Here is a 16,213-nt window from a genome sequence, read left to right on the forward strand (position 1 = left end):
CTATAAAGTGTGCCACATCTGCCTTTTTTTTTTTTTTTTTATATGCAGTATTTTATTATCTTTGAGATGGCAAGATCAAATTCTTTCATGGAGCCCTGTTGACTTAACCTTTGTCTTCTGCTTCTGAGCTGTGTTGCTACCTAAGTTTGTCTTGTGCTTTGACAGGGTTTCTGCATTGATAATGAAATTTGTCTAGGTGGGTAGCTTGAGTGCATAACTAGTTTAGCTTCTGGTGGTTTTCATCTTGTGCTAAGGTTTCTGTTCTTTCTTGTGTTGTTATATGAATTAGATAATACTATATGAATTAAGTAAGAATAAGAGAATTTGCATGGGCACTTTTCCTAATATGCTCTTTTTTTGAGTCATGGTAGAAAAATAAAAATCTTGGGCAACTCATTTGTTCATATTCTGCATTTAAATTGTGTTGTTTCTGAGACTGGAGCCTCTTTTGCAGGTTTTAATACTTCGTATTTCTCAAAGTGGGCTTGGCAATAAAATGTTTAGCACTAGAATTTTTAGAAAGTGAGACATGTAAGTTTTAGTTCTTGAGCAGCCATTTTTACTAGCTTTTTCATGTGGTACTTGATTGGAGAGAAACAGAAGAAAAAGTGTTTGGTGGAAAGGTTAATTCAGAATTCTCAAGGAAGAGAAATGCTTCTGAATCAAAAAAACTTATGGCTTCTGAGGTGATTTAGATATGATGCTTTAAGAACTGTAGCAGTTTACTGTGAGTATGAAAAGAAAGTTCTTGTGTTCTCATTCAGTAGTGATTGGAAAAGGAAGTTTAGTGTTTTAAGTTCAACAACATGTAGAATCTGCTGACAGGGAAGGGTGACTGGCTGGGGAAACTTGTTTCATGTGTCCTTTCAGCAGCACATATTTCAACACATGTGTTTTCTGTGAAGATGACCCAGGCTCACTATAATTATCTGGTCCAACAAGGAGAAAAGTGACTAATGCTTTTACTGCAGTTTGCCTCCAAGGATAGACAAAGGACACTCTATTCTGATTTAAAAAAAAAAAAAAAAAAAGTAGGTCATACAAATTTTGGTCTAAGGACACTCTTTTTCTCTTTTTTTTCTTTTTTCTCCCCCCTGGCAAGGGAACAGATTTGCAGCAGACTGGATTAAGTGCTTTGAAGTAATTTCAGAGGCCTGATTTTGTAATTCTAAGCTGGGTGTGGAGGGTAATTATGATAGGGCAAATATTCTTTAAATTTTACAGTAGCTTAGTAGCTTCAAAAAATAACAGCGATATTAATGATTTGAGTAAGTGACACAATCCCTAAAGGTATACTGGAAGCATTTCATAGACTGTAAAAAAAAAAAAAAAAAAAAAAATCAGTTATTATTTGTGGATTACTCTCTGGTTCCTATGTGGATACTGATGCTATTCCATGTTTTAACTTTCAGTGAATTTGGTTCAAAAATTATCTCACTGAAGCCAATCATTAAAGTATTGCCAAAACTTTTTGAGTCTCGGGAAAAGGCTGTTAGAGATGAAGCCAAACTCCTTGCTGTGGAGATCTACCGTTGGATAAGGGATGCTCTGAGACCTCCATTGCAGAACATAAATTCTGTTCAGGTAGGCAGAAAGTAGTTCTGTATCCGAACACTTGAGAAAACACTTCTGTGCTCATCCTCCCTGATCCTGTGGTGTTGGGCATTCTTAAAGTCAAGGCTGGAATTTTTCAGTAGCAACGTTACTTTTTAGCTTCCTGTAACTTTACCTAAAATGTTAGTCCCTCTTTGTTATTTGTAAAGAAATTGTGACAATGTTTTATTGCTCTGAATATATGTGAAGTTGGGGGGGGAAGCATTACATTGAAACTGAGGAGGGGATTTGAGAAATAGAATGGTATTTTTTGGGAGACCTAACCCAAGGGCAAATGGTTACCCTTATGAAAGAACTATGCACTGAAAGTCTTCAAGTTGACCATTTTCCTTCTACTTTCTTTTTTCCTGAAGTTTTTTCCTCTACACAGCCCTTCAGAGTTGTTCTGGTGGTGCTCAGGATGTGACTGTTCCTCTTCAGGAAGTGACATTACATTATGATGGATAACTATGCTATTGGATATGGAACATGCCAGTATTTTAAAACTTTATAAATTATTTATGCATCCTTCCTTCCTACCCACTTGAGTTAATTGTATTCAGGTGGAAAGCAGTCACATGCTGGAAAAAGGCATGGTTTAAAAAAACCGAAACAATCTCATCAAACATAGCTCAACATGTTTGTTTTGTCTTAGTTTTAGTGTGTAACAATAGCATGGCTGTAACAAAAAGATTTTCCTTCATGCCCAGCCATTTTTATTTTAAAGCTGCTACAGAGGGGACACACCGTTCTGACTGTTCTACAGTTTGTTCTTCTGTAAATGCTTTGCATTGATATTTTTGTTGAGGATATACTTGGTCAAAAGCTCCTGAACAGTGAATGTGAAGGGGAAGTCCCTTCTTTGGTGGCAGAAAAAAGAACTTGAAGGGTAGTGCTATCGGCTTTGAAATGAGAGAACTCCATGGCTTTCCATGAAGCGTTGCTTGTCTTGGGGTATGTGCAAAATGTCTCTGATAGGATGATTCTTTTCTCTTTTGGCAGCTAAAAGAACTGGAAGAGGAATGGGTCAAAGTGTCATCAGTTGCTCCTAAGCAGACCAGGTTCTTGCGTTCCCAACAGGAGCTGAAAGCAAAATTTGAGCAGCAGCAGGCAGTTGGGGGAGATGCAGATGGAGGTAAATTATTTAATCTCTGAACTCCATTGGAAAGTATATCACTGGTATGTTATTTGTGAAGGGCTGCATCAAATTGTAAAGGTGCTTTTACTCGAACTGGTGCAAAACATGTGGGGTGCAGTACACAACAAGAAAACACAGCTGGGGCAAAAACATTATATGAAAGAGTATCTGTCCTTTGGACTAGCAAAATCACAACTGGTGATAGTACTTTTTAAAAAACGAGCCTTAGGTAGTGCTGTAGTCAAAACTTCATCTGTCACTCTGCTTATATTTTTCTCTCTTCTTTCTGGTTGCAGGAGGTGATGATGAGGAAGAGGCGGTACCACAAGTAGATGCATATGAGTTGCTTGAAGCTGTAGAAATTCTTTCCAAGCTTCCCAAAGACTTCTATGAGAAAATAGTAAGTATAAACTTAAATACTACTAGTTAATTCTATGACATGTGAAGCTAATCAGTCTTAAGACTTACTGGCATTCTGCAATGTATGCTTTACTGCTACATGGATAATAACAGACTAGTGTAAGTAAAATATAGACTATGGTAAAGAAGTCTCAAATTTGATGTACCAACAAGAAAGCTGTAATTTTAAGAAGCTGAGATATATCCTGGGAAAGGACTGCATTTCATATTTCATTGCAATTATTGATGTTGAACTGTGGGGAGACTTTGGCTTTCTTAGGATAGAATTAAGTTTTAAAATCAATGATTTGTGGCAAGCATGCTTCTCTAGAACTGTTTGCATTTATAAATGAACATAAATTATTTGCTCTGCAGGAAGCAAAAAAGTGGCAAGAAAGGAAAGAAGCTCTAGAAGCTGTTGAACTGCTGGTGAAAAATCCCAAATTAGAATCGGGAGACTATGCAGACTTGGTGAAAGTTCTCAAAAAGGTAATAAATAAAACCCAGAGTGCACATATGGTTTAATATCTTATTGTAGTTTATTTGTATTATACTTTAAAAGTTACAGTTGAGATAATACTCAGGAGTAGAAAATTATTAGCTGGAGCAGTGGTGGAAATAACCCAATCTGTGGCCCACTGACTGTTGTAAGAAATTCTTCCAAGTCTCTGAAACTTGGATTTTCAGTCTTTAACATTGGGGTTTTGGGGGGGTTTTGTTTGTTTTTTTTCCTCTTCAGGTTGTTGGAAAGGATACAAATGTTATGTTAGTTGCTTTGGCTGCCAAATGCCTTGCTGGACTAGCTACTGGCCTCCGAAAGAAATTTGGACAGTATGCAGGGCATGTAAGTAAGAGTATGTACTTTTTTCTGTTTTTATTGATGCTGGACACCTCTTCCCCCCCCCCCCCCCCCCCCCCCCCTTCCCCTGTCAAACTTTGGTATTTATCAAAGGTATTCTTTGTACCATAATGAATGCTTACCTACCCCTTAATGGAGCAAGCAGTGAAATACCTGTCAAGATCTCTTGCAGTTTAATGTTAAAAGGCCCTTGTTTATTCACATTCAGCAACATAAAGCTTACTATTGCAATAAATCTTCTGTACTAAGACAACTCTGAATTACTGTGCCATGAAATGAACTTTATTTACATTACCTTATCCTGGAGATATACCCACAGAAATGCATTTGTAGGCCACAGTGAGGGGAAAAAAAAAGCTCCTGAACCTGAATTCTACTTAGCAGCTCCATGATGTATGTTTTAGGTTGGTTGGGTGTTTTTGAATGTTGGGGCAGGGTTGGTGGTGGGTTTTTTGTTTGTTGTCTGGGTTTTGTGGGGTTTTTGTCTGCTTTAAATAGCCAAACTACTGAGATACTTGGTATCAAAATGTTCTGGTGATCTCGTTTAATGCTCCTCTCTGTTCTCCTTTGCTACTCCTGCCAACAGCTAATATTAGGGAATGCAGGGAAGCTTAACCAGTCTCTGGAAAGAAAAGGGAGCTTTTAATTAGTTGTAGTTATCTCATGTGTTTCTCAGGCCTCTGTTGCTGTGTTCTTTAAGCTGCTCAGTCAGATTTTTCTTGTGATAAGTAAGAGTGATGGGGCTAGAGCTTAGACATAGAAAGAACCGATGTGTCTGGCTGCTGGTAGTGTTATATTTTGTGATGAATTGGAAAGTTACTGAATCTCACTGCTTCAGAAACATTCAAGTCTCCTGAACTCTGAACAGCAGTTTGGACAAAGTCTCTTTCATTCTGAAAGCTGTCTGTAGTTGTAAGAAGTATTCTTGCATCTGTTTACACTTGATTTGTGTTTTTAAAGGTTAACCCTCATAGCTACAGAGTTAGTATTGAAAAAGCCAAGCTTCTGAAATAAGGGTATAGCTCCATGGCTGCCAAGCAAATGGTGTTGAGAAGATGACTTTTTCAGCACTGTAATGGCAGCTATGAATTGCATAATTTCAGCACTCATCTTACCAGTTCACATGATTTGTTTGCTGGACTTATTTACTAGTGAGGAAGGTGTAGACTTCTCCTGTGAGCGAGCATTTGAAGTGTTATAAAACAGAACTGTTGCTAGAATTGTGGGATTACTATAAACTATATTAGTTAAATGTGGGACTGTAATGTTGCAGTCTGTGTTAAAACAAGAGTGATGAAATCAAGCATGGAACCATACTACTCACTGTAATTCAGTGCATGTGGTCCAACTTCACTTCTGTTGACTGCCTTTGGAGCCCTGGACTGACTTTTCCTTTCCTCCCTCTCTCACATAGATACAGCTTCTAACTTCCATGTTAAAAAAAGATATTAATTCTAGCTGTCAGTGTTTTCTAAAACAGAGACTTAATGATTTTGAATATCTCCTTCCTATGACTTTTTTCTCTGTAGGGTTTAGGGACATCTAGCTCCTTCAGTAGCATGTATGAGGGTCTTTATGGTGCTATTCTGTATTAATTGAAGGTTGGGGTTTTTTTTTAGTGCTAAAGTCTTTGTGAACAGGGAATTTATAAGTTGCAGCCCAGAAAAGGATACCAGCTGAGCCTAGGTCACTGTGTGTCACAAGTGGTTGAGGTCTCTCAGCTTCTGAATAGAAAACATTATCTGTGGAAAATCTACTTTGTATTATGCAAGAGCTTATAACTTCTGTAAGGCATCAGACTGCTTCTGAACTATGAACTGCATTATGTTTATGAAAATATTGAAAATAGTCTGCTTTCCACAGTTAAAACCTTTGCATGTTTCTGGCTCACTGACAAAAGCTCTTACTGTTACAGAGGCCATACTTAAATGGAGCTGCTAGTATTACTGGCATGTGAGTGTCTGCTGATTGGTTGGGGGGTTGTTTTCCCCCCTTTTTTTATCTATTTTATTTTTCAGCAGTGACTGACCAAGCGGCTAGATTGGGTACAAATTGCTGTGAAATTCCAGTATGGCATAGTTTAATGTCAGGTGTGCTTTGTTCAAGGTGATAGATCTGAAAAGTATTGCTCCAGGAAGGACTTGGGTTGCTTTAGAACCATGGTCTTGTCAGCTGTGGGTTAAATGAAGGCTTCTTAATGAGCCGTGCTGAGTGCTGTCAGGAAGCTGGGAAAGAGTGGACAGGTTATATACCTTCTTGGTTCTTATAGTACAATTTCACAGCACTCTGTGCTGTGAAATTGTTTAATTTCCATTCTACTGCTTTGTGTTCCAGACCAGTAGAGCCAGAGTATTCATCTGCAATTATGTGAACTTGTATATCTGCCTTTTGTTTAGCTTTGTTATGGAATTGCTCAAAAATCTGTATTTGATAGATTGACTGGAATGAATTTAATATTGGACATCAGCTAGAATAAACTAGTTCATACAGCTGTTGTGTACCCCTGGAGGGGGCAGCAGTGGTGTTTGCCTTATTTGCTTCTCTGCAAAATACCAGGGAGCAGACTATCAGGCTTTCCAGTTGTAGTAGTGAAGAGTGGATTGACTTTTTGGTTTTTTTCCCCTTTTCCATAGGTTGTTCCAACAATCCTGGAAAAATTTAAAGAGAAGAAGCCTCAGGTAGTGCAGGCACTGCAGGAGGCCATTGATGCAATCTTTCTAACAGTAAGTAAGAGTGACAGTTTTCCCATTGTCTGAGAATTGGTCTCTGATTTTGATTTGCTTTTCTCTTACTTTACTGAAACTAATGACTTCTTTATCCAACACTGTAGACCACATTGCAGAACATAAGTGAAGATGTATTGGCAGTGATGGACAACAAAAACCCCACAATTAAGCAACAAACATCCCTTTTTATTGCAAGAAGCTTCCGTCACTGCACACCTTCTACTCTGCCAAAAAGCCTGTTAAAACCTTTCTGTGCTGCACTTCTCAAGGTAAAGCAGGAGGAGTTGGTACTTCTCTGGCATTGACTTGAGCACTGTTGTTGTGAAGCGTTGAATAGTTTTGGGAGAAAGACCCTTCTGGTAGTGTAAGAACTAAAGAGTTCTTGTGTGCTATGTAGCTATCAGAGTCCATTTTGACTGATACCAAACTTGAAGATGACTGTCAGTCATGGGAACAGTTTAGTCTTCTTTTTCTTAGCTTCTCTGAAACTTGAAGACTCACCAAGTTTATAATAGATTAAGACAGTGATTTACAACTTAAATTTCTGGGCACTGTGCCTCTTGCTTCTTGCAGACATCTCTAGCAAGCTTCTGTTGGAATGTTACATATCATTTACCATGAATAAAAGAACCATCATTGATTCATACACTGCAGTTACACTAGAGCATTTATCAGTGTCAACAATAACGATGTATACTTTTTTTCTCATTGCAAAATAGCCCTTTCCTTGTTATGGGAAATATCCCTGGCTTCAAAAATGGAGATTGAACAGGGTTGCAGAACTTCAGACTCCTTGCGAACTTTCATGGTGTTGCAATATCTATTAAAGCATGAATGTTTACCACCTTCTTCTTGTGTGAAAGAGCCAAAGATGGGAAACTGGCTATATCTGAGAAACAGTAGGCTTGATCAGTACATAGGAAAACAGAAGTGAAAAACAACCTTTTTCTTTCTGCAGTGGAATATTAAGGATTATTCTGTAGTAGATGTAGATTTTTAAAAAAGGGGAGGGGATTTATACAGAAGATGGATTTAAGAATCTGTTTAGATATGAGCTGTAAGTCATATGATACAAGTTGTCTTTCTCTGCAGCATATCAATGATTCTGCTCCTGAAGTAAGAGATGCTGGATTTGAAGCATTAGGCACTGCCTTGAAAGTGGCTGGAGAGAAAGCTGTGAATCCTTTTCTAGCAGATGTAGACAAACTGAAGCTTGATCGGGTGAGTTTATAATCATAAATGTAAAAAATGCTCCATTTATCCATTGAAGATGCATCTTAGGCTAGAGAAGACTAAAGAGGATTCTTTAGCTAATGACTTTCAGCACAGATTTTTGAAAATTTATTTTTTACTTTAAAGTTACTGTTGTTGCAGGGAATCTGAAAATCTCTTCATTTCTTGCTTAGATTATCAAGCATTTTTTCTTTGACTTCCACTACCTAAAATGCATTAGTATGTTAACATTGCACCACATCATTCTTATGTAAAGTATCTGTTTGTCTTCGAGGCTGTATTATCTATGAGGTGGGTTGTAAGGCTTGGGGTTGGTTTTTTTTGTTTTGGTTTGGTTTTTTGTTTGGTTTTTTTGTTGTTGGTTGTATGTGGGATTTTGTTTGTTTTTGAACACTTTCTCTGTTTGAAACAAAGTTTAGGGTTTTGGGTCACAACCACATGGTCTAATTCTATATTACTAGACAGGATTTGGTATCAAAGACTTACAAACTCACAAACAACAAAGTTTTTATGCTTTTGCATAAGCTGACAGGTTTGTTGTCTGATGATTTTATAATATAGATGCTCTAAAGACTAATTCTTAGCATCTTTAAAGTATCGGGGGGGTGTCAATGCTTTCTATGTGTATAAATGCACTTCATTTTGAACTAGGAAAATTATTCTAGTAATATAGTGATGGCTGATGGCGTTGACTAGTTAACATTACTACCATAAGGAACACACGATAACAAAATTTTGTGAAGTAAACAACTTAAACTCTTAACTTTTTTTCCAGAGTAGGCAAGTTTGAGCCACTGCTGTTGAAAGGACACTGTATATCCAATTGTGGTAGCTACATAGCTTTTTTTCCTCCTTTTTTTCTCTTTTTTCCCTTTTTTTTTTTTTTTTTAACTACTTCTCAGATTAAAGAGTGTGCTGAGAAGGTAGAACTGGTTTATGGTAAGAAGACAGGAGGAACTGAGAAAAAAGAAGGGAAGCCTATTACTGGAAAGACCCCTGCTCTCTCAGGGGCTGGTGGAGATAAAGAAACAAAAGATGCAGCAACCAAACCAGGACTGCTAAAAAAAGCACCTGCTGTGAAGGTAAGAGATTGCTAAGAGATTGTCTGGCAATCACAGTTGTCTGTGATTGCATTGAATAGTTGTTGAAGATCAAAGGTGGCCTGTTGAACATCTTCCACTGAGGAATCGCTGTCCTTCTGTAGGAGTAGGTGAGCCCAACAGCAAAAAAAATTTGGGACTTTTCAAGAACGTACTTGATGAAATCTCAGTTTTTAATGATACAAACTGTCTTGTCACTTACATCTTAATACCAGATTTTTATATTGAAATAGTGATAGACCACTGGAGGCATTCAGAGGAGCCTCAGATGTTGTAACGTTAATGTGCTCTGTGTTGATATAGTAATATTTGGCTGAAGTCAATGTCTCTTCTTATAACTAGCAAGGTTACTACTTAAGTGAGTATTCTGTTCAGTGTTGGTTTTAGTTTGTGACCATAAATAATTTGAACCATTAGCCTGTATTACTTTAAAATGACTATTTAGATTTTTAAAATTGACCTAAGTAGCACTGTAGATGGTCATTATAATACCCTGCTTATTTCTTCAGGTAGGAAACCTGGAAGTGAGTAGCAGAATGGATCATATTTTTTAAAATCTCTTGATACTGTGGTAGCCTGGAAATGACACACCAGTCACAAGTTTAATATCCAATCAGCATCCATAGGAGAATGTATAGATGAATTCATTATTTCCTGAACCTTCACAAATACATACATTCTTTCCCTTTTCATCTTTCATTGTCCTATGTGTCCCTGTTACTGTACGTGTTTTATAAAACCTTATAGTCTAAAAGCAACATATGAATTAAATAAGCTCTAGCTTTCTTTGCCTGCAGCTGTTATGGTACTAGAGAGGTATGTCTTTTTTGACATCAAAATGTAGAACTGTGGAAAAACAGCAGTTCTTTTGGTATGATGTACTAGAGACCTGTTTGATCTTGGCTAACTTGTCCATTTCCTTTCCAGTCTGGGGGCCCACCCAAAAAAGGCAAACCAGCTGCAGCTGCAGGTATGGGAGGTGCTGGGGCTAAAGGCAAGAAGGGTCCCGAGACCAAAGAAATATTTGAATCGGAGCTCTCGGTGAGTATTCTGCTGTTCTCTGAAATATGAAGTCCTCTGTCTAAGTAGCTTTGGTTAGTCAGTTCTTCAGCTACTACAGAATTTTTCACTGAAGTTGGGGGTTTTTTTTGTTAGGACAAGGGGAAGCAATACGTTTAAATAAATGGAATTCATAACTGGTAAAATGGATGTTCGATATATTGTGGTAAACACACCTGTTCTTCAGGTTGGTTTTGGTACCATATGTTTACTGCCATATAAGACAGTAAACAATAAATCATGCTCATATAATAGGGTATATCACATCATCCCTGAACTAGGACCAGATGAAAAAAGTAATAATATGACTAATTTATATGTAATTTAGGATGCATGATTTGCTGAAGGTGTCTGGTATTAAAAGCCTTGAGAATACAGTATTCGGGAGTTTACATTGAAATCTGAAATAGAGTACACTAATAATTAAATGAACTAATGCAAGTTTATTCTGTGCTGTTCATATTAAGTTACACTTCAAAAATATGATTGAATTCTGCATGTTAATTGAGCATCTACCTATCTCCTTGGTGGGGAACTGCATAGACTAACCTATCTGTAGGTCAAATAGTAACAAAAAGCTATTAAAGTTTTGCTAGATGTATCTGTAAGTTTTTTGGACTGTCGGGTATCTTTAGAGTGTTGCTTAGAATGAATACTTTCTGTTATGTATCCAGTTTATATTGCTAGTTATGCAGTGGAAAATGAGTATGCACTTCCTGAAGGTGATACAGACACCAGTGAAACAAGGGAAGTTTTTATCATTTTTCATATACTAAATAATTTTAATTCTTCTTTTTGCTAAAATGGATGCAGAAGATATGTCTTCTCCTGTCCACCCTCATCAACTACTGATTCATTGCTGTGAATGTTTATTCAGACTTCACACAAAATTATCTTGCAAATTTTAGGTTACCTCTGCTTGATTCTGTAAGTAGATAGTGGCTACTCAGGATTATTTTTGACTGTCTGCACAATTTACCATACTTTTCAGGGATTGCTTTTCTGTTGCAGTACAGCTTAGCAGCTTCCTAATTCATAAGGCCCCTAAACTATAATCCATATAAAATCTTCCAACTTAAAACAGAAATCTTCTCACATTTTGTAAATGCACCACAGTGCAAGGGTCATTCCAGTATATTACCTGTCCTTAAGGCTGCTGCCCCCCTCTTGAAGGGATACAGTGGGGTGTTAACCTTGTTCTGATCTGTCTGCAGATAGAAGTGTGTGAAGAGAAAGCTGCTGCTGTCCTTCCAGCTTCTTGTATCCAGCAGTTGGACAGTGGTAACTGGAAAGAGAGGCTTGCCTGCATGGAGGAGTTTCAGAAGGTAAGTTTGTAGCAGTTGATAAGAAGAGAGGCAAGCAGGGAAAGAGAAAAGCTGTAATTTCTTCAGCTTTTTAGGCCTGGTAACTTTTAAAAGACATACCAGTAGTAGTGATATGTCAGCACTTCAGATGGATTAAACAATACTTGCAAAAGACAAGCAGCTTATATGGTTTAAATTAGTTCTTATTCCATAACAGTAGTGGAGTAAGTCGTTCAGTTTAATGTAGACAGATAGTTGTGCTTTTGTCAAAAATATTTGTGTGTGGATTGAGGATGCATAGAGGTCTCTTCAAAACACTAAGTAATTCTAAAGCTTATTTTCAAAGATAACTAGGTTTAAACAAAGTTTTGCAATGACTGGGCAAAACCATTTGCAAGCAAGTCCCTGCTGATTGAATGTTAGGCAGCAGTTGATTATAATACTAAAATTTCAATTGGCAAATAGTTGATGTTTGAACCCTTATACAATACTAGCAGTCTTCACAGCTGGTGGCGAGTGCTTCATGTAGTCGCAAACAAAAAAAGCATCATGTGTCACTCAAATGTGAAGCCTGGCTTTCTTCACATGGTTTCAGTCGTAAGACCTTCGAGAGTTCATATTCAAAAAGGCATCAACTGTAGATGCACAAATAGTTCATACTGCTACACCATTACAGTTGTGACTGAGTTGTAATATTTTAGTGGAAAAGGTGGCTAACTTAAGTTATGAAACAGCGACTGCTGCACTGAAATGCTGCTGCAGAAACCAGCTTTACTCAAATGTAAAGATGTTAGTGCAATGGATAAGCCTAACAACAAGTAAAAACAGTATTTTAAATTACATTTGGTTAATCTCTGCTGTGTAGTCAGCATTCCAGTTTGAAAGGTTGTCATAGTTTAACCCCAGCTGGCAATTAAGCACCACACAGCTGCTTGCTTGCTCCCCACCCCTGTGGGATGGGGGAGAGAATTGGGGGGGAGGAAGTAAAACTAGTGAGTTGAGATAAAGACAGTTTAAGAGGACAGAAAAGGAAGGGAAAATAATAATAATAATAGAATATACAAAACAAGTGATGCACAACATAATTGCTCACCACCTGCTGACCAATGCCCAGCCAATCCCTGACCCACAGTGCCTCCTGGCCAACTCCCCCCAGTTTATATACTGGGCATGACATAATATGGTATGGAATATACCTTTGGCTCGTTTGGGTCAGCTGTCCTGGCTGTGTCCCCTCCCAGCTTCTTGTGCACTCCCAGCCTCTGCTGGCAGGGCAGTATGAGAAACTGAAAAGTCCTTGACTTTGTATAAACACTGCTTAGCAATGACTAAAACATCAGTGTGTTATCAATGTTATTCTCATCCTAAGTCCAAAACACAGCACTATACCAGCTATTAGGAAGAAAATTGACTTTATTTCAGCAGAAATCAGGACAAAGGTGCACAGTATACTTCATCTTAAAAAAAAAAAAAAGGAAAAAAAGAGAGAGAGAAAGGTAGCTTGGGGTTTTTTTTAGTTAAGTGTTAAATTCCCAGGGCTGGAATGGGCAATAGTGGTTTTAAGGACACTTGTTAAAGAACATACAAAGCGTAGCAATGTGAATGCTGTAGTTTAAATGTTGGCTCCATACCTGTAAAATGGACTCCTTGTAAAAGTGGGTCTTGTAGTAAGGCTCTTCAGGTAAATTCTTATGCTGAGAATTTCTGCAACTTAGTTCAGTAGTAAGAAAATATTTACAGTACAGTTGAGGTAACTTCTGGTTGTGCTACAGGTTTTATATCACTTGTGACCCACTGGCTAACTTAATGTTTATCCTTTAGGCTGTTGAGCTTATGGAGAGAAGTGAAATGCCTTGCCAAGCTCTAGTAAGAATGCTGGCCAAGAAACCTGGTTGGAAGGAAACAAATTTTCAGGTAATACATTATCCTTCAGTAACTAACAGTCCATTTTTGTTACTTAATGTAAGGCGTGTCCAACTAAAAGGTGGTAGGTGCATGTCATTGATGACAGTCCTAGCACTATGACCACAGTTGTATCTGTAGTTAATGAGAATATAAACTTCGAAATTAGGTTTTATTTCTGTTGATGGTTGAGGCTTAAAGACAACATTTGAAGATGTGTAGATGTATATGTGTGTGTGGATATGTGTATGAATGTGTGTATATATAAAATCTAAAAGTAGATAATGGCTGCCAAGTATTATTGATTGTGTATGTATATATACGTACAGATTGAAAAATATGTATTTGTGTGTATACACACGATCTGTGTGTATAATCACACAAAACCTTATATACACAAGTGTGTGTGTGTATGAAATATGTATTTGGGTACACAAACATGTGTGAATGCACTTTTATATATTCAAATGTATGTATACATTTTTGTGTGTATATATACACAAATACATATTTTATGTATACATTTGTGTTTACCCACAAATACATATATTATTTTTATATTTTTTTATATCTATAAATATGTAGAATAAAAATTTGGTCTAAAATACATGAAGACATGAGTAACTTCCTTGCTGTTATGGACATTCCAGGTGATGCAGATGAAATTGCATATAGTTGCATTGATTGCACAGAAAGGAAACTTCTCCAAAACTTCAGCACAGGTTGTACTGGATGGTCTTGTAGACAAGGTTGGTGATGTGAAATGTGGGAGTAATGCAAAAGAAGCTATGACAGCAATAGCAGAGGCGTGTCAGTTGCCATGGACTGCTGAGCAGGTGAGTGAGCAGTGCAGGTATTCTTCCAGTAAATAAAACCTCTTTCCGTCTGAGGAGTAAATCCTAAATCTTTGATTTTTCTCTGTTGCCTGAAAGTGATTGGTTTGCTCTCAAGTTACCTCCTAAGGCAGAAGTTAAATACAAGTTCCTCCAAACAAGGAAATAATGAGTAGTAAATCAGTATTTTGCTGAAATATTGCCAAAGCAGGTACACATCCATAATAAAGTATCTCTGGCTGCCTTTAAGTACTTCAGGAACTTCTGGTTCACTTCAGTTGCAATGATATTCTGCTACAGTGACACAACAGATTTTTCCTCCTATGTTACCCCAGCTGTTTCTGTTTACTTGCAATGCCCTGTGGTTTTTTGCAGGTGTCTTCACTCCTTTATTACAGTGCTTTGTCACCTAGTTTGTCAGTGAAAATTTACACTTAACTCTCTTCTGTTCTAGGTTGTGGCTATGGCTTTCTCTCAAAAGAATCCTAAAAACCAGTCAGAAACTTTGAACTGGCTTTCAAATGCAATTAAAGAGTTTGGCTTTTCTGGGTACGTCTTTTAAGTAAATTGCTAAGAGAAACTTGAATGAAAATGTTTCTAATCTAGGACAAAGAATCTGTTCTTTGTCAAATTGGTCTGAAGAGGGTGGCTGCAAGTGCGTCTGAACTCTTGTTCCTTAAACTTTGTCAGGTGCTCTTCTAGCTCTAAATGTGTAAATGAAAGTATCTGACATTACTAATAGGATACTATTACACTACTAATTCATCTACTTTATTCATCACTCAGCCTTCTCTGAAGAGCATTTTTCTTAAACTTTATATACTATAGGAGTGGGCTGGGCAAGGAGCTGTGGTATTGCATGTTTGTTGTTCCTGTTCTACTTGGATACACCTGCACCCAGGTGGATCACTGTATTTTATAGTTAAAAAACCCAAACCAGACAGCCTATAGAAGAGTACATATAAGCATGCTTATTACTCTTCTTGGGAGAGATTTTGAGGCTGATAACAGGATGAAGCTTTAGCCAACAAGATAGCCATTATTGTATCTGGTGCTGTGAGTTTAAGAAATGGATTCTCCATCAGAACCAGGGATAGCATTCCTTAATTTTTAATCATCGGTCTCTTAACTGAATGTGGTCAAGCATGCGTAATACAGTTTACTCCTGAGAACAAAATTTCTAAGCAGTGAAGACTTCAAATACTAATTTGACTACTTGGGCAGTTACTGTGCCTGTCCAAGCTGTTTTGCAGCTATTAAATGGATAGTAACATTGATTAAGTCTGGAAAATAAACTCTCTTCTTCAGTCAATTCCCCCAAAAGCATGTATTTCCAGCAGAGTAATCTATGTGTAGATATAATACTGGAACAGCAGTGTTTGAGGCTGCACAAATGAAGCTTCCGTGAATGCCTGTTTTCTCTTCTATTGAATTCAGTGGTAGTATAGAAGATGCAGTAATCTAAACCTTCCCTTCTTTCTCTTGTAAATTTCTCTTTGAAATTTGTGTCTTTCTGGAAGATCCTGACTAATAAAAAAACCGCCTCACCTTTACTATGTAGCCATGTTTCAAGTGCTTAAAATGATTCTAGGCTCATCCCTCAGGATTTCAGTCCTAGCAATCATATGGGTGAGGTAGTTTAAGAAACTTTCCAGCTGTAATAATAGCAGTCTTTGATATCACTTATCTTACGTTTACTGTATTGATTTTCATAGTAGGCTATTCCCCAGAGCGATCTCTTTCAGTAGCTATTTAAATAGCTACCATCTACACTGTGCCTGTGATATTTTTTTATAAGTGGAAATACCTTCTGCTTGTAAGTTAGTTGTATGAAACTGTTCTCGGCACGTTTTTTTTTCTTTAGCATATTGTGATGATTTTTTTTTTCTTGTTGGTACTTCCTGTGTTGCGTTTTACTTATGGGGGTTGTCTTTTTCCCACAGACTGAATGTCAAAGCTTTCATCAGTAATGTGAAGACAGCTCTTGCTGCAACTAACCCAGTGAGTAAATTTAGAATTTGAATCCTGAATTATTATCAATCCCTAATTTGAAGACTGAGTGCTTTT

The 16,213-nt window shown here is 37.4% G+C and overlaps 1 protein-coding gene across 4 annotated transcripts in view; it reads left to right on the plus strand.

The window, feature by feature from the left end:
* CKAP5 (cytoskeleton associated protein 5) overlaps nucleotides 1-16,213 on the plus strand; it is a 54,975-nt gene that overhangs the window by 14,006 nt on the left and 24,756 nt on the right. For all 4 annotated transcript variants that reach the window (XM_052782020.1, XM_052782022.1, XM_052782023.1 and 1 more), the window contains exons 5-19: nucleotides 1,413-1,584; nucleotides 2,596-2,728; nucleotides 3,028-3,131; nucleotides 3,506-3,619; nucleotides 3,870-3,974; nucleotides 6,623-6,712; nucleotides 6,820-6,984; nucleotides 7,808-7,936; nucleotides 8,851-9,030; nucleotides 9,976-10,089; nucleotides 11,322-11,432; nucleotides 13,233-13,325; nucleotides 13,964-14,149; nucleotides 14,601-14,695; nucleotides 16,090-16,147. In XM_052782020.1, coding sequence (XP_052637980.1) covers nucleotides 1,413-1,584; nucleotides 2,596-2,728; nucleotides 3,028-3,131; nucleotides 3,506-3,619; nucleotides 3,870-3,974; nucleotides 6,623-6,712; nucleotides 6,820-6,984; nucleotides 7,808-7,936; nucleotides 8,851-9,030; nucleotides 9,976-10,089; nucleotides 11,322-11,432; nucleotides 13,233-13,325; nucleotides 13,964-14,149; nucleotides 14,601-14,695; nucleotides 16,090-16,147 — 1,849 coding nt within the window. The remainder of the gene's footprint in view (nucleotides 1-1,412; nucleotides 1,585-2,595; nucleotides 2,729-3,027; nucleotides 3,132-3,505; nucleotides 3,620-3,869; nucleotides 3,975-6,622; nucleotides 6,713-6,819; nucleotides 6,985-7,807; nucleotides 7,937-8,850; nucleotides 9,031-9,975; nucleotides 10,090-11,321; nucleotides 11,433-13,232; nucleotides 13,326-13,963; nucleotides 14,150-14,600; nucleotides 14,696-16,089; nucleotides 16,148-16,213) is intronic.

The sequence above is a fragment of the Harpia harpyja genome, chromosome 3, assembly GCF_026419915.1.
Source record: "Harpia harpyja isolate bHarHar1 chromosome 3, bHarHar1 primary haplotype, whole genome shotgun sequence".
In the NCBI taxonomy this organism is placed as follows: Eukaryota; Metazoa; Chordata; class Aves; order Accipitriformes; family Accipitridae; genus Harpia; species Harpia harpyja.